The sequence below is a fragment of the Branchiostoma lanceolatum genome, chromosome 18 (assembly GCF_035083965.1).
Source record: "Branchiostoma lanceolatum isolate klBraLanc5 chromosome 18, klBraLanc5.hap2, whole genome shotgun sequence".
NCBI classification, from domain to species: domain Eukaryota; kingdom Metazoa; phylum Chordata; class Leptocardii; order Amphioxiformes; family Branchiostomatidae; genus Branchiostoma; species Branchiostoma lanceolatum.
The window spans coordinates 11,261,465-11,283,453 of record NC_089739.1 but is presented as its reverse complement, the minus strand read 5'-3'; the positions used below and the strand labels follow the sequence as shown (position 1 = coordinate 11,283,453).

The window sequence follows — 21,989 nt, the reverse complement described above, 5'->3', positions numbered from 1 at the left end:
ATTGTACTACAGTATTATATCATGTTAATGCAACTAATCAGTACCATGTGAATTCATGGAAAATTTCAGGATGTTTAGAGTAAACAAAACTATATTATCCTGAATGGTGTACTTTATTTATTGCAATAATAGTACATAAACAATGTGCATAACATTTATCATATTTCCTGCAATAAAAGTTCATGCTAACCACATCATGTCATTGTCATCTCTGTGTCTTTTGGTGGGTAGATTAAAAAGTAGTTTAGCAAAGTAGAAATAAGGAATTTTGCATAAAGGCAGTGGATTTTAAAGGAAACCCAAGCAATTTTAGGGCCCTAAAATCGGTTTTCGAAAGTCAATTTATTTAGTCATTTCTATTCATGACTAGTTCAAACAACACTATTGCAATGTATAGTGACATCCATCATTCAAAAATATGACATCGTTGTGATGTGAGAACTCACTGAAAATCGTCGCTGGGGTTTTTGTAGGCTCACGAAACTCCAAATGTGCTAAATAGTGTTAGTAAATGTCACTTGTTACCTTAAAGATTTCAAAAAAATTTTAATTGCCATATTTTGGGCTCTAATATTGCTTTGGTTGCCTTTAACATAAAATGCATAGACTTCAATATACTTTAAATCTCCTTACATCTGCTTTGAAATCATGCGAATCGGCATGCCCCGAATGATTCGCTACATTCACAGCGGTTCTGACAGAAGCTACATGTGTGTGTCCCGTCCGGACTGTCTACACTACAGACGACACTGTTGCGTCTTTCCTCGTCCTTTCTCACAAAAACTGGGCCATTCTGCTCTCTCTGTGTCGTCAAGGTTCAACGATAAACCCGTCATGGGAAGCTGGAACCAGTCTGAACCCCGCAGGTAGCTCCTGAGTGCAGCGCTCGGGCTGAAACGCTTCTCACGCCGAGGATAACGGTACACTGTCCCGGTGGTCCCGACGGACTAGAATTCCACAGGTTTGTGTGTTTCTTTTGCAAATTCTACCGTAATTTCTTACATTTTTAAGACAAATTTTAACATAATTTAACGATTATTTGACCCTAATAATATTTCCTAAACGTAGTCTTATATTTTTCTTTCCAAGTTCGTAGCTCGCATACCGTTATTTGACCCTGAAACGCAAGGAGGGAGGGGGGCGATTTATAATATTCAGAGAAAATACTAAATCTCTGCACGTATTCCTTTTTCTAAATCGTGTTTTATCCACACAAAAAAGGAAAACACAACCTCACCACCATGGCTGACATCTATAATTTTGTAATGAATGCATTCAGTGGTGCAAATCTGTAGCACTTGTGTTTGCGGTCATCTGTAAAACTCTAAGATAAATTATTCAAGACGTTCCTTTGTTTGTTAGCGTCTAGGCGTGAGACGATATCTATAGGGGTGTGAGCACGGATTTGCACACTAAACGGGATTAAAACCACCCCTAAATCCAATTTTCATACCTGTGACAATAGAGGCATTGTGTCTGGAGGAGAAATGGCATATTTGACATTTTTTTGGCCTGGGAAGGCAGATTGCAGACGGTATTTTGATTTACCCCCCACCGGTATTTTTATTTTAGAACGTCATTGACTTTACAGTTTACACCGGTACCTCTGGAAGACCACCCAGTCATTCTTTCCTCCCTGTCTGCCTCTGTCTTTCTGTCTTTCTCTGTCTCTCTTTCCCTCTCTCTTTGTAGTCTATATATGTCCCTTTGTCTCCATATCTGTCTCTCTCCCTCTTTCCCTCTCTCCATCTGTCTCTCTTTCACTGCCTCTCTTCGTTTCTTTCTCAATCTGTCTCTTTCAGTCTTTCCCCATCTCTTTCACTATCTCTTCATCTCTCTCTTTCACTCTCCATCTCTTCCAAGTGTCTCTCCCCCAATTTTTTTCTGTGTAACAAATAAGCGTCCTATTGACAGCGGTCAGTCAATGCTTATGTTTCAGATGATTATTCAATTAATAAGTTTACTGCTTGGTAACGTTATGTGGCAATCCCTTTGCTTGGCCATTACAGTTACATGTAGAAGCCATTGTGTCTGGAGTGAACCTTGTTGAATCAGGAATGTTGGACTTTCAATTTTTAAGATCTAATCTTGCCAGGGTAAATAACTGATGTTATGGATGTTAGCAGAGCATTTCTCAATGTTTTGAATGCCAACAGTAGCTCTAAAACAAAACAAAAACATGGACAGGGGGAATGCATGGGCCTTCCACATGTTTTCAGGGTATGGGTATTCCTCATCTAAGAATTCTTTATTTCAAATGTTCAACTGATATGAAGTTGAAATGGATTGGTTAATCACCTGTATCAAACTTCTACCTCTCCACGCATATGTATGCTTGTTTTGCACATAACCAGCATTTTGTACTGTCTTGAAATGTTTGCATACCATTAGTTTTATAATGTATGTTCGCGACAAACACTGTGAACATGCGTTTCCAATGTATTATTACAGTACTGTACATGCTATATGATGTACAACATAACAATGTAGTTACTATGAACATAGTAAAAACCACCTTTACGCATCTGGTGCAAAATTAAGTACCTGGGAAAATAGATGAATTTACAGTATGCCCTATATGAATGCATTTTCCCCCCATTTTTGTAAAATCAAAAGAAGCCAGATCCATTTACAGTACTAACATCTGCTTGGAGATTTCTACGTAGAGAAACATTGTTGAAAATGTTGCTTATGTCTTCAGTAGGGGTCAGTTGTACATTCCAGACTGTGCCTTTCTATGGCTGGTTGCCCTTTTGGCTGGACACCATATTTGTGGTGACTTCTGCTTCAGTTAGCTCACCACCAAAATATTCCTGGACAACCAAAAATGGACAAAAGAGAGCCCAAAACTAATCCAATCAAGGAAGGGGCAACCAAATTCAATTACTGTAAATCTTGCTATGTTTGTGGTAGCTTTATTTCATAACTTCTCTACAGCGAAATCATCATGCTAGAAATATGTGTTTACATTGTGTTGCTACGGTAGTATAGAATATTTGCAAACTTAGAAAGCCATGAAAATTGTATTTTAGCTGCTACAAGGATCTTAAATCTTCACAAAAATACATGATTTTACAGTAAATGTAGTTGCCAAAATGTAGGGATTAGTAGAATGTTTTAATGACATATGTTAAATGTTAGATTTATTTGTTTATTTTATTTTCATTATAGATAAAGAGGTGCAAATGAGTTGACAGATTACCTAAGTCAACAGGTGATCATAATTAGATTAACATCTAAATGATAGGATTGGGTCACAGATAATCCCTCAGGCTAAGTGATCCAATCAGCAGTGAGATAACAGGTACAGATAGGGGGTCTAAAATGGAAACACTTAAGAATGGTTAGTGTTGGCTTATGATAACTATGTGGTGACAAATACAAATTTGGAAGTTTTTTTAGGTAAAAATACTGGAAATTCCTATTCTCGGTATCATGCTGTGAAAAAGAAAATGAAGCAAAGTCACAGCAGACATTGCAATATTTACATTGAAAATCAGACATTTTTAGATAGACTGTCACGATCTCCAATGTGTTTTATGTTATTCAATTTGAAGTTGTGTTCTCCCTTTGAGCTATAGTAAACATGTAAGTATAAGTATCAGCATAAGCTGATTGAATCGCGCTTAGACCCACCCAACATCTGGCGCTGGCAAGCCTCCGAAAGCAGAGGTTGTGTTACACGGACTAGTATTGCACTGCCATGGATTAATTCACACTTGGAGTTGGCAACTAACACCCTGATTGAAAATCTAGACCACCTGTTCAAGGAACACATGCACATTGCACTTGCCAACAAAAGTACTGTATAATCTCTAAACGTTCACGGTCACACCATGGATATGTATTTTTCCTATGTATTACTACTGTACTTCAGAATCGTTTGAACATTGAACTTGAAACACTGTAAAATAATTTCCCCTTCTCCCAGCAAAAATTAAGGAATGTACAACGTACAATGTACATATATTGTATATGTGTCCCATAGAAGTTTGTTTTATTTTCCAGCTTTGTAGAAAGAAAAAAAAAGAATTTTACATCTTGCTTTTGTTACTTCAAACTCAAAGACAGACCAGGCTTCAGTGCATTATGTTCAAAGACACCAGTCAGTTTGATTAATTTAGATTGATGGTAGAAGGCTTGTACATGTAGGTCAACAGATGGTAGGGTCACATTTATGCACGCTTTTAGATATCCAGGACCTGGTGTTCAATACTTTCTTAAGAAGGCCTTGGTAGCACAGGTCTAGGTGGAATTATGAGCTCAAGATAGAGTTGACTATACTTTGAGATTCAAATTTTCCAGCCAATTGATCCCCTAAGAAGGAGTTTTGTGACCGAAACAGGCAGCTAGGAAAACATAATGATTTGGCCTCAAACATCTGCTTGGAGATGACATAATTGTACTTGTTTATTTGTTAATTGATTACATACTCATATACCCCCTTCTCCTCTCTCTTTACAACTGGTTGTAGTACTGTATAAATATATGTACTGTAACACAGGTTTATGGTTTAGTATGATATCTGTTAGATTTGAGAGTTGTCTGTATATGAGTTTTCGAATTCACGTTGAAATGCGAAGGATTTCAACATTGCTCTCAAAACATGTGAAATTCCTACATATAACTGACACTGACCAATGTTAATTTTGTTATTAGTAGCTTTACAGCGTAGATGTTTTTATATGTGAATGTGTACCGGCCTTCCACATCTTATATACATGTATATACAGTGCTGACGTAGGCTGGGTTAGGCTTAGCTGAAGGATTTCGGTTTGACAACACGGAAGTTGGCGGACTAATCATGTTGACTGAGCCGTGGTGGAGTTCAGTATTTACCTGTGATGTTTACCAAGGGGGTGTTTCTAACCAAAGCTGTACAAACCGGCTGGTGGGACAACATGGGTTAAGTCTATAGACTCAACACTGTACCAGTCTGTTTGTGACAGCTATGAACAGTACTGTCAAAAACAAGTGTACAAGTGACCACCTCTCTATAAGGACCGCCTGGCCATTGATATGCAGTCAAACCTGTACAAGAGACCATTTCTCTTATTATAAGGACCGCCTAGGCCATTCATATACAAGTGACCACCTCTCTATTAGGACCGCCTGGCCATTGATATACAGTCAGACCTGTACACGTGACCATTTCTCTTATTATATTAAGGACCGCCTAGGCCATTGATATACAAGTGACCACCTCTCTATATTAGGACCGCCTGGCCATTGATATCCAGTCAAACCTGTACAAGTGACCATTTCTCTTATTATAAGGACCGCCTAGGCCATTGATATACAAATGACCACCTCTCTGTTAGGACCGCCTGGCCAGTGATATACTACACACATACAGTCAAACCTGTACAAGTGACCACTGTACAGTCAAACCTGTACAAGTGACCACCTCCCTATAAGGACTGCCTGGGCCATTGATAATACAGTCAAACCTGTACAAGTGACCACCTCCCTATAAGGACCGCCTGGCCATTGATATACAGTCAAACCTGTACAAGTGACCATCCCTCTATAAGGATTGCCTGGCCATTGATATACAGTCAAACCTGTACAAGTGACCACCTCTCTATAAGGACCGCCTGGGCCAGTGATATACTGTCAAACCTGTACAAGTGACCACCTCTCTATAAGGATTGCCCGGCCAGTGATATACAGTCAAACCTGTACAAGTGACCACCTCTCTATAAGGATCGCCTAGCCAGTGATATACAGTCAAACCTGTACAAGTGACCACCTCTACATAAGTACCACCTGGCCAGGGATATACAGTCAAACCTGTACAAGTAACCACCTCTACATAAGGACCGCCTGGCCAGGGATATATAATACAGTCAAACCTGTACAAGTGACCACCTCTACATAAGGACCACCTGGCCAGTGATATACAGTCAAACCTGTACAAGTGACCATTTCTCTTATTATACATAAGTGTTTTTGTAACAAGTGTGAGGAACTAGAAAATGCTACGATATTTCCTTTCTACATCTTCTTGGAAATAACCAATAACAACTTGTTATTGAGGCCTTCTTAAGAATGTCTTAAGCACCTGGAGATTTGAAATGTACATTGTGTGCATAGATTTCTTTAGAATTCACTGTTTATTCTTCAATATAGCAGTCTTAGGTTACCCAGTGGAATTTACTCTTTTGCCTTTTTTTTTTTTAAATTTTCAAGCATTTTTTATGTGACGTTATAAAAAAACATCAGTGAAACAAATTTAATCTTTCATTTTTCAGATGTCTTATTTTCAATGCACCGCCATGTTTTCCCTATCCTCTTCAATCCACCCTGAACGCTCAACCCAATCCTTTCACTTACGTAGCAGCGACAAGTGCCTAGTATGCACGGGTGTTACGCTGACAAACTGACGTAGCTATGTTACCATGGCAACAGAATTTAACCTAACACTCAGAGTCAGACACACTTTCACTGCTTAGACTAGAGCTCCAAATAAGGCAATATTTTCCCATAGCAGTTGAAATTTCTGGTCTAACAGGTCTGAGCATGTCTTAAGTAAAGGGTAACTGTTTTTTTCTGTTTAAGTACAAATGTATAAATATAAGGCTGTGTTTTATGTATGATATTAATTGTTGTACAGTTAATATTTCATTTTTCCTTCACAGGTTTGTATTGTTCCAAATGTGGAACCACATCATTGTGATATTATGAATGCAAACATGATTTTGTGGATGACTTCTGCATTTGTATTTATTTTGGCTCAAATGCTACTGTTGTCAAGTGACTTAGTTCTTCATTTGCATTTAACAATCATTGTTACAGTATTGCTTAGTAACAATATCATATGTATATACATTCTGTAGCAATGCCTGTTTCTACAAATACAGAAGTTGTTATAGTTATACATGTTTACTTTACAAAAATACATTCAAATGTTCAAAACTGCCCAAGAAAACCACTCTACATGTGTATGTGGACAGGTGGTCACTATGGACAGGATTCTTGATGCTTGTGTTAATGAGAAAATTGTTTAAGAGACCACCAAAAAGTGGTCACATTGGTCAGGTGGTCCTTATGTACAGGTGGTTACTTGTACAGGTTTGACTGCACATGTACGTGTAAGTGCATGAATGCAGATTCAATAATATTGTACATGTAGATGCATCTTATGATTACAAAATTGTATATAATATTGATGCTACATGTTATCTCCCAACAGATAAGATGGGTACCAGATGTAGACTACAGGGAGTGCCACACCTGGCCGGCAACATGGGGGTCATGTGTCAATGTCACATGGTCGCCATAGCAACAGGTCAGTCCAAACTTGCCCTTGTCATACACACCCTTGGTTTTTCTTCAGTCATCACTTTTTGTTGTGTGATACACACAGACTTGTGCTGAGTAGTATGAACACTTCCTGATTTCTCAGTCAGGTGTTAGCAAACGAGAAGTGGTTGAGACACAGAACTGAAAACGTTCTTTCTCCTCCTGCTGCAAAATTAAGTCTCTAAGTCAGTGTCAGCAAATACAAACTGGAAGTGTCAGTCAAGTTAAGCATACAGTTTGTAGGGTTTTTTTTTCAAGAAGCATGGCTTGTTCTTCAGTGAGTGACTTCATACTACATGTACGTATACTGTACTTCCATCAGTAGCATGTACATCACAATGATTCTGGACTCTGTTTTTATTTTAAGAGGGAACACTAAAAAATCGACAGCTAAGATTTATTATACATAAGCATTTTGTTTACAAAACATTAACAGACTACCATAACATCCATGCACCCATTAGTTTCTTGCCAAGATTTCCAACAGTTTGAAATCAAAACTTTCAATTCAAACTGTAACTGTTTCCTTTATTCAAACTCTCAGCAGATTTTGAAAGCCTGTTGAAGAAATGTTAGTCATTTCCTCCATTAAATGTAATTAACTGACCACACAGAATGCTTCAAAGTGAAATCTTGGCTCTCCATGACCCTTAAAATTATCTGTGTCCTACACAATGGCATTGACAAAAGGCCCACTCGGTGTGAGGTCATGTATGAAACCCCTTCCCTGTAGACAGACAGATAGACAGTATTCTGTGTGGTGTGCTGGGTCATTGCCAGCAATTTGTTCCACCCTATTACACATCACAGGACTGAACCTAGCAGCACATTCACAGCATACCAAATACGAATCAAAAACCGTTTATACCAAAGATACTTGGCAGTTGCTTGTGTATTTTCAAAAATAGAAACATCCAGAATCTTTTCAAATTTGAAGAATTTGGGAGATTGCAACATTATTTTTTAATGATCTTGTAAATTTGATTGTACATTTTTATGATTGATATTTGGTTGCAAAGTGATTTGGTTTTAAAAAAAGAGAAAATTTTGCTCTGTTTGAAATGATAACAGAACTTGTATTTAAATTACTTTGATGAAGGTTAGATATCCAGATTTTTTAAAATTTTATCCAGTTGCCTGAGTAACTATTTTTGGCGTATAGATTTAAATTGATTTTCCTTTTGACAGAAGATTTTGTTAGAATACTGTCTACAATGTTTTTCTTACCAAAAGAAGATAGCTAAGCTAAGTTACAGAGCATGTCAGGCATGTTATGTTGGGCAATGGTTACAGATAACATTGAAGGAATAACACTCAATTTTCTGGGGTCATGATGGTGAACTCTGCATTCCTGGGTAGCTGAGTAATGACCCTGGGTAACTTGTGTGATGTGCTGGGCTTGTAATTAAGGGTTACCACTCACTTACAAGCCTCCTTAACAACGTCATGGGACAAGGAGAAATTTAAGAGTAATGAGATGTACATAAAATGATGAGAGATTTTGTAATATTGCACTCTAGGCAGATTTTCATTGCATTACATTTTAATATACAGTTACAATACTTCTGCATTGCAATTCCCATACTGCACACTTAAAATTTTCGCTGTGGTTTTATTTTTGCGTGTTTTCACACTGATCTCCCCACTGCAAAATAATGCCCTAAGGCTTGCAAATATGTCTTTCCACTGCATTGCATACTACGGAATTGTTTCAACAGCGAACATAAGACTCTGAGAAAGACTTCTAACCACAAAATGAAGTCCCGCAAAGATGACTGAAATTTACAGTATTTGTATGTGCAAACCACTAGTAGTATATCATGTACCAGTAGTCTAGGGCCCTATATATACGTACTGCAAAAATCAGGTACGCAGTTCCAAAATACAGGAACAACATTGTACTGTACCTGAATATACTGACACTTTTGATACTTAAAACATGGTATTTCCACCTCAAAGATGACAATTCAGCCTCAGAAAAAGATGGAAATGATATAATATTATTGGCATTGAAATCTGTACCAATTTTTATTTGTATTCCTCTCAAAAGCATGGAAGGTATTGATATTTCTGACAGAACATATGATATTTTATAGGATCATGTCAAAAAATCGTTTATCATCATAATGAAATCAATAAGATGTACTTGAGCTGAATGCTGAATCATAACTATTTATTGCACTTGAAGCACAATATTGACATTTAGTGCAACAGTTGATGGATTGACTGAAATTAGATATAAAATATTTAACAGTGTATGAAAACGGTACAAAAATTAATCATTATGGTACATGTACCTGAACCTATGAAACTTACATGTAGCATGATATATATATCACAGGGATCTCCCCAGAAATATAGAGCAGGATGGGGGGAGGGTGCCAAGCATGTAAGATGCGTGGCTTTAGGTCTGTTGCATTTTGCCTTTTCCAGACACAAATGCAGCTTCAGCTTTACATCTTGTCTACAATTAATGAAATCTTGAGTTTTGGGCAAAACTACTGGGGAAATATTGGAAGAACATCCTAGCTTTGAAAATCAACAGGATGGAGCTGGGATTAGAACAGGATGGAGGAGCGCCACTGTTCCATTCTTTAGGGAGATCCCTGTATCAATAGAAAAGTAATAAGATTAAAATGTTTAGAATAATAGTGTCAGGAGACATAACATACATAGTCTCTGTGGTTTCATGTTCACAGTTTTCGCTGTAATGTCTAACCGGAAACTCATCACGCCATGAACACATGCTCTGTTGAATTGCATTGCGTTACCATGGTGTTTCACAGGGAACATAAGAAACTGTGAACGCCTTCTATCCCCCTCAGTCCTACCACAAAATTAACTCCCTGCGAACGTAGACCAGACCGTTCAGTGTAATATAACCAGCTGCTGCCACACTGCGTGCCTGCAAAGCTGGTGTGTTACGCCGAAGGGCGGTTATACCGGCTATACAGATACAGATACAGAATTTACTGTATTTTCCAGTGCGTCATGTCCAATATTAATTCCTGACTGCCAGCCTTCATTTGCCTTCACACTGACTTATCTTGAAATTAAAACTCCACCCTATCCCCGCCCAAATCATACCAATGGAACAGTCCTAATTTGCAGGCAATGTACCTGTCTATGTTAAAAGCCTGTCCTTTGATAAGTGAGAATGATGGATGTTATTAATATTATGGTTCTCATGTTCTGGGGTGTGGTTCCATTAGGGCTGAGAGTGAGAGGGTTCTAATGATGTGCTTAAGAGCTTTGCCACATGTTTTATTTATGATAATCATGTGTCCTTCACTCCATGCCTATACACAATGTTTAGGTATACATTTCAGGGCACGAAATGGTGGGTGCATATGCACCTGTATGCACCCAAAATTGGAGCTGTGCACCTAATTTTTAACTGTGGGTGCACCAGTGCACCTAGATATTTTTTGTAGGCTATAGGTAAAGGTAGTGTTGTCTATAGGATATTCTTGAAATGTAGTGTAAGTATCAGAAAAGCAATATAACCCTTTGTCATACTTTATTTGATGTATCACTTGTTTCAAATAGAACTTAGCTTAGCCTGTTAAGTTACAGATTGAAGTTCTTAAGAAAGGCAGTAGCATTGAACTTTGTAATTATGTTTTGCCGACATTCAACTTTATTTCTTATGATACACCCAAAATTCTTTCTGTGCACCTAATTTTTTGGTTGGGTGCACCAGTGCACCTACATTTCCAAAAATGAATTTCGAGCCCTGCATTTGTACATGTGACTAATGTATTGTCTTCATGATTAGAATAATGTGTTCTTACAGTCCATTCTTACCAATACACTTACTATCATGTTCACTAAACGTGAATATATATCGCAGCTATAGTAGCCTAGTCCACTGATTTGTAATTTTTAGCTAATGTGCAATTTTTCTCTTCCTGCAGTACTGCTGCTGACCACAAGATGGAGCTGTGCACAGGTGACCCTCTCTCCTTCAGTGCCCCAACAAGCTGTTGCCACCTCATCAGAGCTCCTACAGCCAAGTCCCACCGCCACAGTTAACACTTACAGCACCCCACCTTCAGAAAGGACCGTGTCTTCACTTTCCTTAGTGTACTCAAGTTCAAGTAATCTACAGATAGAAGCAAGCACGAGTGACTTAAAGTTTAAGACAATCTCAAGCAACACAGTACAATCTTCAAGTGTGCAACAGATATCTCAATCGATGGTGGCATCTGTATTTCGCAGTTCAACAATCTTTCCATCAGAACAATCAGTCTCCTACCGCAGTTCAGTCTCTCACCAAAGTTTGTTCTCTCACCAAAGTTCAGTCTCTACCCAAAGTTTGGTCTCTACCCAGAGTGCAGTCTCTACCCAGAGTGCAGTCTCTACCCAGAGTGCAGTCTCTCTCCAGAGTTCAGTCTCACCCTACAGTTCTGCTTCTGCACTTTTAAATCAAACTGCAGTGATGCCAAAAGCAGGCGCTTTAGAAAGCAGTGCCTCTGCATTCTTTACAGCAGAGTCTAATACAATCTCCTCCGTGGAGCAAACTTCTGCTTTCATACGGCCGACTCCAACTATCAGCTCTACGGCACGGAGCGCTCTAAGAACTTCCATGTCTGAATCATTTCTGTATCCTTCGCCATCGTCGAGTGTGGCGTTTACACCGTTAAGCACAAGTGTAAGCCCACCTCTCAGCACAGAGGTTCTCCCAAGTTCCGTAAGACTTGTAGAAAGTTCTAATTCCAGTTTGTTTCCCACCGCAATGATGACCAGTTCCAGTGCTCTACTGCCCTCCGATGAGTTCAGATTTGCAAATGCATCTAGTACGGAACTGATGTCAAGTTCGAGAGAATATTCTATAGAGCCCACTGTGTCACTGTCCTCGACAATACCGCCAAGTTCGAGCACGATAGCCTTGTTAAATGCGTCCGATACAGTTTTGCTATCATCTTCGCCGACGTTCACTTCTACCGTTGGATCAACTTCGACGTTACACCAGCTTTCTTCAACCGCAGTACCGATCAGTACACAAGTAGTGCCAAGTCCTTTTACAAGTAGACTGTCGTCATCAGAGGTAACTTTCGTACCAACGCCATCCCCGACTATACCCGTTGCCATGACAACTGACATGACGTCGGCGACGAGCAGTGCGGTGTTAAGACCGTCCTCGGTTGCCGTGGTGACGAGCAGTGTTGCCATAGCGATGACGAGTAGCGTGAGTCCTAACGGTACAGGAGGAGGTGTCCAGGCCCCTGCAGGTTCAGGTGGCCTGCCCCTGGCAGTGTTGGTGGGGATTGTCATCGCCTGCTGTGTCTTTGTCACTATATGTGGTGAGTTCGGCTGTTTCTTGTTTTTGTTTGTTTGTTTACATACAAGTCCTACATACACACAAAAAGGTAACAGATTGTCAACAAGTGCTTATTTGCACAGTCTAAGGCCACCATATTAAAGATTGCGTTCTTTGTGAGCTGTATGATTTTCTTGTTTATAGTTGATATGCATGAATCTTTCTGACGATGGGTAATGTTTGACACACCTTGGCAATTGATAATGTTTGCTCAAGACTAGGATCTAGATCACAAAATCCACAACATTGTTCAGCACATTTCTTTAAAAATCCGGTTACTGCAGAAAACTTACAATGTATATTTAAACCAAGTGCAGCATATTGCTTACAGTTAACTTTATTCACCCAAAAATACAGTGGATAAATTTCCTTATCAGCAAAAATGAAGATACGAAAGGTACAATGCAAGACAGTACATTCCACATTCAATTTCAATGGCTCTCCTGAGCAACATCTGCAAAGATTTTACACATTTTCCCTCCATGTCTTCTTTCCCAGTTGTTGTGATGATCCTACTGTGCTTTAAGAGAGGGGGTGCTTACGGAGCTGGTTCTAAGAAACCCAGCCCTGCTAATGGTGGTCTGTGGGACGACGGTGTGACTCTCAGCTATATCAACAGCCATATTGAACTACCCAAGGTATGCTGTGTAGTAGCATTGTCTTATAAGTGATATAACTGAACATTCAAGTCTTGCTTTCAATTGTTAAGGTCTATCATCTATATGGTAAGGTACCATAAACTGATGATAAAGCCGCCAACCTCTGACTGAGGACCAGGCTTGACGCTTTTTGATAGCTAGTACATGTAGTTCAATTTAGCTACAGCTTGCATTTTTATCTAAGGACACTGCATGAATCACTCTTCTCATGTGTTCTTTTATGTGGCAGATTAGAGGATTTTTTTAGAATTGAAAGATAGGGTGTCAAAAAACTGTTTAACTTATTACAATGCTTGATATTTCTTTAGAAGTATGGTGAGTTCTTCACTGTGATCGACATGTGGCTGTTGTCAGAGTCAAGAACAATTCTCCAAATTTGATTCTTGAAGAAGACGAATAAAGTCGAAACCAGTCTCATCGCTGTCATTTTCCCAAGAACTACGAAAAATTCTCCAAAGAACTGTTACTGTAGTCCCTTCAAGTAGCATGTGTGTGACTCAAACTCCTGACCACATGATCCTGATTGCTTTTGTACCTAACATCTTTTAGTTATTGTTGTTGTTAATGACGTTGTTGTTGTTTACTACAGGAGCAGGGCGAGGAGATGAAGTCGTTAGAAGGAGAGACAGACGACCCCGCACCTGCAGCCTTCACTAACTATGGCTACACCGACGAATCTAACACAGTCAGCACAAGGCTTTAAACTTCCTGTTGTAGTTGTTTGGCACTACACTGTAATACATGTACATTGATGGAAGAAGTGTTTCTATGTTCATAAATACAATGGGCATACATGTACATACTACATGTACATGTAGTACTGTAACTGTACATGTTTGAAAACATATAGGTTGGGTTAAAACTGTGACGTTATTGACACAGTTATTATGAAACATACACAATGTATTTGTACTACACTCAGTTTCACAATTACAAATCATCTAGCAATTGGGCCAATTTTGAAAGGGTAATAAAAAAACAGTCTTAGCTGTGGTGTTGCAATGAAGTTTTTTTCAAGATGAGAGAACAGGCACACAGATTGTTCAAGCAAGCAGGAACAACGCATACTATTAAACTAGTGTTTTTATTAACAATAGAATGGCTGGCCCAGAATTTTCCCAAAGAAAGACAGCACTCTGTAATAAACTTAACTGTATAGTGTCAGTTGCTTTTGATAGAGGTCTCTTCAAATATGCTTTTTGTTAATACTTAAAAGTTATTTGGGGATATTATCTTTTCCCCAATGTATAAATTTTCAAAGAAACACAAGGTATACACACACATGTGCTCACACCCACACACATAGATCTACACACATGTAAATGCACACATGCAAGACACAACCACAGATTAAAAATGTATGCTACCTGGTTTTACAGGTATTTGCTTAGCACAGCACAAGTGCTTTTACAACTACATTTATACTAGTATGCAAAATATCTGAGGAGGTTTTAAAAAAGTTTCAATCGGTCGTCTAGTACATGTACATCTGCACAATGTACATTGATACAAAAACGTCATTGTATTGTGCAACGGAAACAACTGTAGTCATGCTTTTATTAGAACTATACGCAACAATTTTCATTGTTGGTGTGTTACTGTATTGTAATAAAACGGTGCCTATATGTATGTGGTATATTCAGGGACACCATGTTAGGTGCCTTGATTTAGATATTGTACAGTGTAAACAGGTTCCAGCTGTAAAGGAGAGCCCCCTAGTGTATAAACTTGGTAATGCAAGATCTGCCGAAAACTATTGTCGCACTATGAGATATAGATTGATAGTAAGCTTCAGAATTTTATCTGAATTTTTAAGTTATACATGACATGTAACGTTATATTGCTTGTGAAGGAAAATCATGAACTTGTCACAAAATATAGAATTGTCTTATTTTGATGTTTTAGGTGATTATGACAAAAAATGGCACTTACTAATTCTTAGATATGAAATATGAAAGATTCAATGATACATGAAAAGTTCACGTAAAGTTTGTACCCAGTTTTTCTTGTAAACAGTATATGATGATGATGTAAATGCATGATGACTATATTTTGTTGAAGTAAGTATAAAGTTATGTTTTGTCAATGATAAAAACATGCAATACTCTGTCTTTATTTTTAAAAAATTACGGAAACCATTTTATGTGTCTTTTAGTTTCATACATACATGTATGATTGAAAATGCAAAAGGTAGAAACTGGAATATTTCCAAATCACTACTTTGGGATCTGAGGAAAAATTTAAGAAGAAACTGAGACCCCTGCTGGTCATTTTAATAGAAATGCGTGCAATGGTTTCAGTGCTTTTCCTTAAGAAGAAGGTTTAACTTTAAGAATGAGATTAAGAAATACAGTTTTAAACATGTACAAGTATAATCCAAGCAGATTTTAGGAGCCAAAATCGTCATGTTTTCCTTACTCAATTACTGCCCGTTTCTGACACATCTACATTGTGTGCTTTTTGGCAGCGCCTCAGGGGTGGAGGCATTTCTTACAGCATTACAGTTGATCTGAAATATTTCACAAATGTATTCCCTAAAGAAATGTTTTTAGGTAGCCTTCTTTGGACAAAACTGAAAAGGCCTTTAGCATATTTATGGGGGGGGGGTCGGGTTATTGCATATACTTTTCACAGTTGAAGAAAAATTGCACCAAACACAAAAGTGTTGTATTTCAGTGTGTTGCTTGTTCACACGTTTGCACCAAAGCTCTACTAGATAAAAGTAGAAAGTGAAGATTATTTTTGTGGTTATGTAGTAATAAGATTATTACATTTTCAAAAGGGAAATGAGCATTGAACGCTGTTACTTGTATGTATATTTTAACAAAAAAACTAGACATCTTTTGGTATGTTACATTATTTTTCTGTGTAAAAAAAACTGCATTGTTTTAAGAGCTGTAGAAAAACTGAAGATATGTTCCCATGCACATGCACAAACGTGATATTTCTAGCACGCTTTTGATTAGTTTATTTTAAAGAGTTGTAGTGTGTAGCTTAAGTTCTGTTAAGCACATTTTGTACGGATAAGAAAATTTGATAGGAATTGTTTACGAATGTGTTTTCTGATGTCTAAGCAGTGCCAATGTTAGTTGTTTTTCAGATGTTAAGATTGTAGCAGTGCCTCTCATGAAGGTAATACATGCTCAAGCCGTGTTCAGTTGTCATATTTGTTTTCTTTTACCTCCGGCTAATGCAGACTTTTCGTTTGATGTCATCTCCGCCATATTGGATTACTGTTTACGTCTGTGAAATATCACCGTCCTTTATCAGCGCTGAAACCCGCTCGGGAAATGCTCGGCAAACCCTCCCGGTGTCAGCCCTGATCTTTTGGACGGAGATTTTGGCTTCTGGAGGCGTCACTGACAGCTGATCATAAATGATTAATGAGCTAGCCTTATTTGGCACAAACAGTCGTTAGTTGCTCATGAATAATTAATGAGCTAGCCTTATTTGGTTCAAAGATTCGTTATCTTGTTCTGAACACAAAGTAGCGATGTAAGACGCAAGCTGATTGGCTAATAGCTTCCCAGCGTCCTTTGCGGCTTTGCTCGAGATGGGCTTGAGCAAACCCTCTGATTGGCTGAAGCCGTTTTTGTGGTGACGGTGCCAGAAGTGTGTTCAGGGGCTCGGAAGAGCAGGGCCGCTACGGGAGGTAGCGAGCCGAACATATCGGGTCTGCTGGGAGGATGTAAATATCGAAAAAAGTATTGTTGCCAAAATAGGATGTCATGCAACTTTGGCGTTAAAGTTATTTGCGGACACAGTAACTTTAACATTCCAAAGTTCACAAAGGCCTACGTGGTCAGACAAAGTCTTAATTACAGACAGGTACGTGGTTATCACGGTACAACAAATATTGACTAGTTCATGGGTAGGCTAAAGCCGACATTCAGTAAAACTCCGCTATGTAATCGTGCCGTGACTAATTACCAACTGGGGGTTGGGTGAGTGAATTTGGCACATGATAAAGACTTTAGACGTTTGTGCGAAGCCCACAGCTGCCGGTGTAACTGAAAACATAACCTTCTCGGCGAAGGTTATTACCTTTCTAACGCTTCTTACATCAAGGTCAAAACGATGAAGATCGTAATAAGGCGAAAATATCGAAAAATGTATTGTTGCTAAGGAGGCGTTGCCAAAATGGATGTCATGTAGCTTTGGGGTTAAAGTTATTTGCAGACACAGTAACTTTAACAGGCCAAAGATCACAAAGGCCTACGTACGTGGTCAGATAAAGTATTGATTACAGACAGGTTGATATCACGGTACAACAAATATTGACTAGTTCATGGGTGGACCAAAAGTCACAAGACTAAATATTACGTAACCTATATAACCTACGATTTCCTATATACATGGGACCAAACAGTTAGAATTTGACTAGACTTGAAGGCAACAAAGTCAGTTTAGACAATTATCCTTTATTTCTCAACCTGGCTATTGGCGATTGTTGCTTACAATTAGCTGTCACAACATTCCTCTATTGACATGTGGTTCTCATCGTCAAAATGATGGCCAAATGAAGCGTTCGGATTAAGGTGTAGAGCATTTCTGATAAGTCTATCTAAGATTTTCCTACCACTAAAATTCCGATAAGTATAATTATATATAATAACAACTTTCAAAAAGAAGCCAAACAGTGTATCCCTTTTCTTAATCATGATCAAGCAATAGCAATAACAATGGTAAAAGTTCCGTTAAAATTAAGTCTCATCCAAGTTGAAGCACGGTTACTCAGTTAATGATTGTAGAACTCTGATGAAGGTTGGGTCGTCGTTGTAGCCAGAAGTATGTGGCGTTTTCTGGTGCCTGCTGGAAAGATAAGTATTGGATAAATGTGTAGTAAGGCTAAATGCGTAAATGGTTGATGAATTGACTCAGTGTAGCGGAAAACGTCTTTGAAAACGTTTTCGACCCTTAGTTAGTTTATCCTGTCGACGACGTCAACAGAAAGGCATCCAAAAGGTTGACATACAAATGCATGCAGATTCATAGACCTCGGTAGAAGAATGAAATAGACAAAGCATTAGGAACGGGCTACTGATATTGAACGGCACGTAAATAAAACTTACCATTCTTCGGCTGGGTTGGTCCGTCTTGGACTACACTCCTTTGCCAAGCTTAGCGAGGAACAAACTTTCCTTTGCCTCCTTGGTCTCAGAAATATCTGCAAAAATGACATTACACTCACACCTATGATCGGACATTTCAAGGATGAGATAATTTTGACTTAGTTTTGCTGGGGATTCATATTATGATTATTAATTCAAATTATAATGACGTCACTGAAAAGCATGTAAAGCTAGGAATGCCAGGATTCGAGACATTGACTGATAGTCACACAATGGTGAACTGTGTACGATAACATGTATTTTAAATCCAAGATACAGTTGTTGTTCTTTCACATGAATATCTAGCAGTTGCATACTCTAGTACCTGCTGCCAGAGCCCGTGGATTGCGCTCAGCGGCGTTGTCAATGCAGCCACTTCCACCACGACGACAGTCTCCACAGTCATTCCCTCGGCACTCAGCGCTACCGTCGTCTGGCATGATGGTCGCCAGAACCACCAGGAACAACAGCATCCCCAAGTATCCCCTCATCTTTTCTCCTAAGTGAGAACATCATCAACAATAATGACGTTATTGCCAACCATGCAATTGTATAAGATGCAGCATTGGGGGCCTGCATGCATGGGGAGGGAAAGTCCGGACACTACGCTAAATCTACAGGAACAACGCTAAATCTAGTAACCTCTCTCCGCTTTACGCTAAATAGAAGCTTCCGAACGCATTCTTCAAGTTAGAAGTCAAACGCCAGCGGCGCTAAACGTCGGTGTAAAAGTCATTGATTTTCTGAGGTTTGGAGGTGACAAAAACATCGTCTTGAACATTGAAAATGATAAGACAACCTCGTGCCCAGCGCACTGCGGGGTCATTTCCTTGTGTTGTGTTGCCTTGCTCTTGCACAAGATTCCGTGCACTAGTTTACTGGATTGCTACATTGTAGAAGGTATAGCGAGAAGAAGAAAAAAAAAAAACGCGACTCTTCGCTAGAATCGTTCGTAACTAAATCTACTGCACACTTCGTAAACTCAAATGGGTCAATTACGCTCTACGAAAAATGTACCGATTACGCCCTACGTCTGCATTAAAGCGGCCTGGCCACGCATGGCGTAGAATTAAAAGGGCTGATTACGCTCAAAGGAAAAGGGCATGCAGGCCCCTAAATTTTCAAAGTAGCCCATTGCCACTGTATGGCAGGAAGACGCTTTTTGCTGGTATTGTCCAGAAGATATATGGTAAGATAAAGCTATCAACACCTACTACTAGGCCGCCAGTGCTTTCTTTTGCATGAAAAAGTTCAATAAAAAGCAAACAACTTACCCTTATATAAGTAGGATGTTTGTCTTTTTACGAAAGGAGAAGTCGTCCAACTTGGTATGCGGACTTCAAGTCTGAGTATCATAAGTTTCTAGGTTGGCTGGTTATATCTATACGGCAAAACACACGTTAATGAGCGACAATGTATGCAAATCAACAACACGAGAGCACGTGATTGGTGGACAGAAATTGATGTCAACCTATAAGAACACGAGTTGACTGGGCATGCGACTTTTTTAACTTTTAACAAAGAACAATACACATATCTGGCAGTTAAGATAAGGAAATATGAAGTACCATCCTGTCGTCACTTTCAGGTCACAGGATCGGCATCGCGCAAACGTCTTCATAATCATGTGGCATACTCACTCACCCAAACCCCAGTTGCTTGGTCACGGTATGATTACATAGCGGAGTTTAACTGAATGTCGACTTTTGGTCCACCCATGATCTCGTCAATATTTGCTGTTTAAGGTACTGTGTCCGCAAATAACTTTCACGCCAAAGCTGTATGACCTTTTTTTTTGGCAACGCCTCCTTAGCAACAATACATTTTTCGATATTTTCGCCTTATCTTCATCGTTTTGACCTTGATGTAAGAAGCGTTGGAAAGGTAATAACCTTCGCCGATGAGGTTATGTTTTCAGTTACGCAGGCAGCTGTGGGCTTCGCGGAAACGTCTAAAGTCTTAATCATGTGCCAAACTCACTCGCCCAAACCCCAGTTGCTTGGTCACAGAATGATGACATAGCGGAGTTTTACTGAATGTCGACGTTGAGCCTACCTTTGAACTAGTGAATATTTGTTATCCCGTGATATCAACCTGTCTGTAATCAAGACTTTGTCTGACTACGCAGGACTTTGTGATCTTTGGCCTGTTAAAGTTGCTGTGTCCGCAAATAACTTTAACGCCAAATCTGCGTGACTTCCATTTTGGCAACGCCTCCTTAGCTAATTAGGAACAATAACACAGGTTTGCGTAGCAAAACCTTTGTTGGATCCGTTGGCATGTGTGGTAGCCGCCATCTTGACTTTGTGACGTCGCATGGTAGCCATACCATTTCATTGGGAGGGGTGTTTTGGGGGGTCGCTAGCGTTCTCTCTATTTTTAACAAATCAGCACACAACCATCACACATTCAACTCGAACAAAAAGAAAAAAAATCAATACCAATTCATATTTTCAAAAAGACCCCGTAATCGCTAAAATAACATAGCAAACTTGAAGAACATGTAGCACAAATACTTTCAATATTTTCGCCTTACGATCTTCATCGTTTTGACCTTGATGTAAAAGCATTAAAGGTAATTATTAGTACCTGATTACTATGAACGTTACATTCAAATGTCCTTATTTGATATTTGCTTTGCTTCAGTTTAAGTTTAAATGTTAGTTTCATGTATACGGATCACGTTGATTTTTCAGAACAATTGCCAATAGCTTCTTTCACCTCTAAGTTTAACTCTGTTTAACAAAGGAATAATGTCGGACGTTTTGTCTATGTTTGTCTCAGTGAACGTCACACGGCACTGAGCATCGGGTCAATTATCAATATTCGATAGATGATTGGCATGAGAAGGGAAAAAAATATTTAAGCACTTTTCCGAAAGAGAACACCTGAATCAAGGTGTAAACAAACCACTACAAACTATACTTAAACGCCAGGAAGGAGAAAAGAACTGACTACTCTTGTGAAAATGAGAAACACTGAAATGAACGTGCCCGGTGCGCAAAGGTCACGGGGTGGAGATCACGTGGTAACAGAGGACCAAAGCAATTCTTTCATTCTACGTAATGCGTAGTAGCTACCTTGAATTTAGCGTAAAACGTACTTGATGAATTGTGCGTAAAGCGTTGTCAAACTTTTCTAACCTTGCTCAAAGTCACAAACGAGTGCGCAGTCTGTTTTGTTTTGCCATGCCCCCTTTTATACAATGGAACAATCCACCGAACTCGTTCCCAAAATCTTGTATTTGAAGTTTGACACTTTTGCTGGTGCGCGGAAGAGCCACTTGGCTAAAAAAATGGAGACCGGCCTGGGGGGACTCCTTAAGAGCAAGGGATTTAAGCCTTATGATGATAATAATGGTAGTAGATGGCTAGCTGCAGACCAACATGTAGTAAGGGTGTTCAGTCAATGTATGAATTGAACCTTCTTCTAGAATAAAGTTGTTGATAGAAGTTATCATACAACATATAATGCCCCGGAGCCAATGGGCCATAAATGTAGTTCTCTTGCTGACTGGAAGGACCGCGTTCTTTCCCCTCCGCTATTAATCCTGATCAAAGACCAGAACGCTCCTGAAACGTCCTGAGATCC

At 39.1% G+C, this 21,989-nt stretch overlaps 1 protein-coding gene and 2 long non-coding RNA genes across 3 annotated transcripts; 2 read left to right on the top strand and 1 right to left on the bottom strand.

The window, feature by feature from the left end:
* Positions 1 to 694: 694 nt before the first annotated feature.
* On the top strand, positions 695 to 11,856 carry LOC136424807 (uncharacterized). Its single transcript, XR_010753933.1, has 3 exons — positions 695 to 961; positions 7,196 to 7,291; positions 11,223 to 11,856. It is a non-coding gene; the product is annotated as an uncharacterized lncRNA (long non-coding RNA).
* A 98-nt stretch (positions 11,857 to 11,954) lies between these two features.
* LOC136424244 (uncharacterized) lies at positions 11,955 to 16,440 on the top strand. Its single transcript, XM_066412777.1, has 3 exons — positions 11,955 to 12,611; positions 13,127 to 13,266; positions 13,877 to 16,440. Exons 1-3 carry the CDS (start codon positions 12,044 to 12,046, stop codon positions 13,988 to 13,990), a joined length of 822 nt encoding a protein of 273 aa, XP_066268874.1. The 5' UTR covers positions 11,955 to 12,043; the 3' UTR covers positions 13,991 to 16,440.
* Positions 16,441 to 17,688: 1,248 nt separating this feature from the next.
* LOC136424569 (uncharacterized) lies at positions 17,689 to 18,505 on the bottom strand. The gene is made up of 2 exons (XR_010753902.1): positions 18,360 to 18,505; positions 17,689 to 18,099 (listed from the first exon to the last, which is right to left on the bottom strand). It is a non-coding gene; the product is annotated as an uncharacterized lncRNA (long non-coding RNA).
* Positions 18,506 to 21,989: the final 3,484 nt, after the last annotated feature.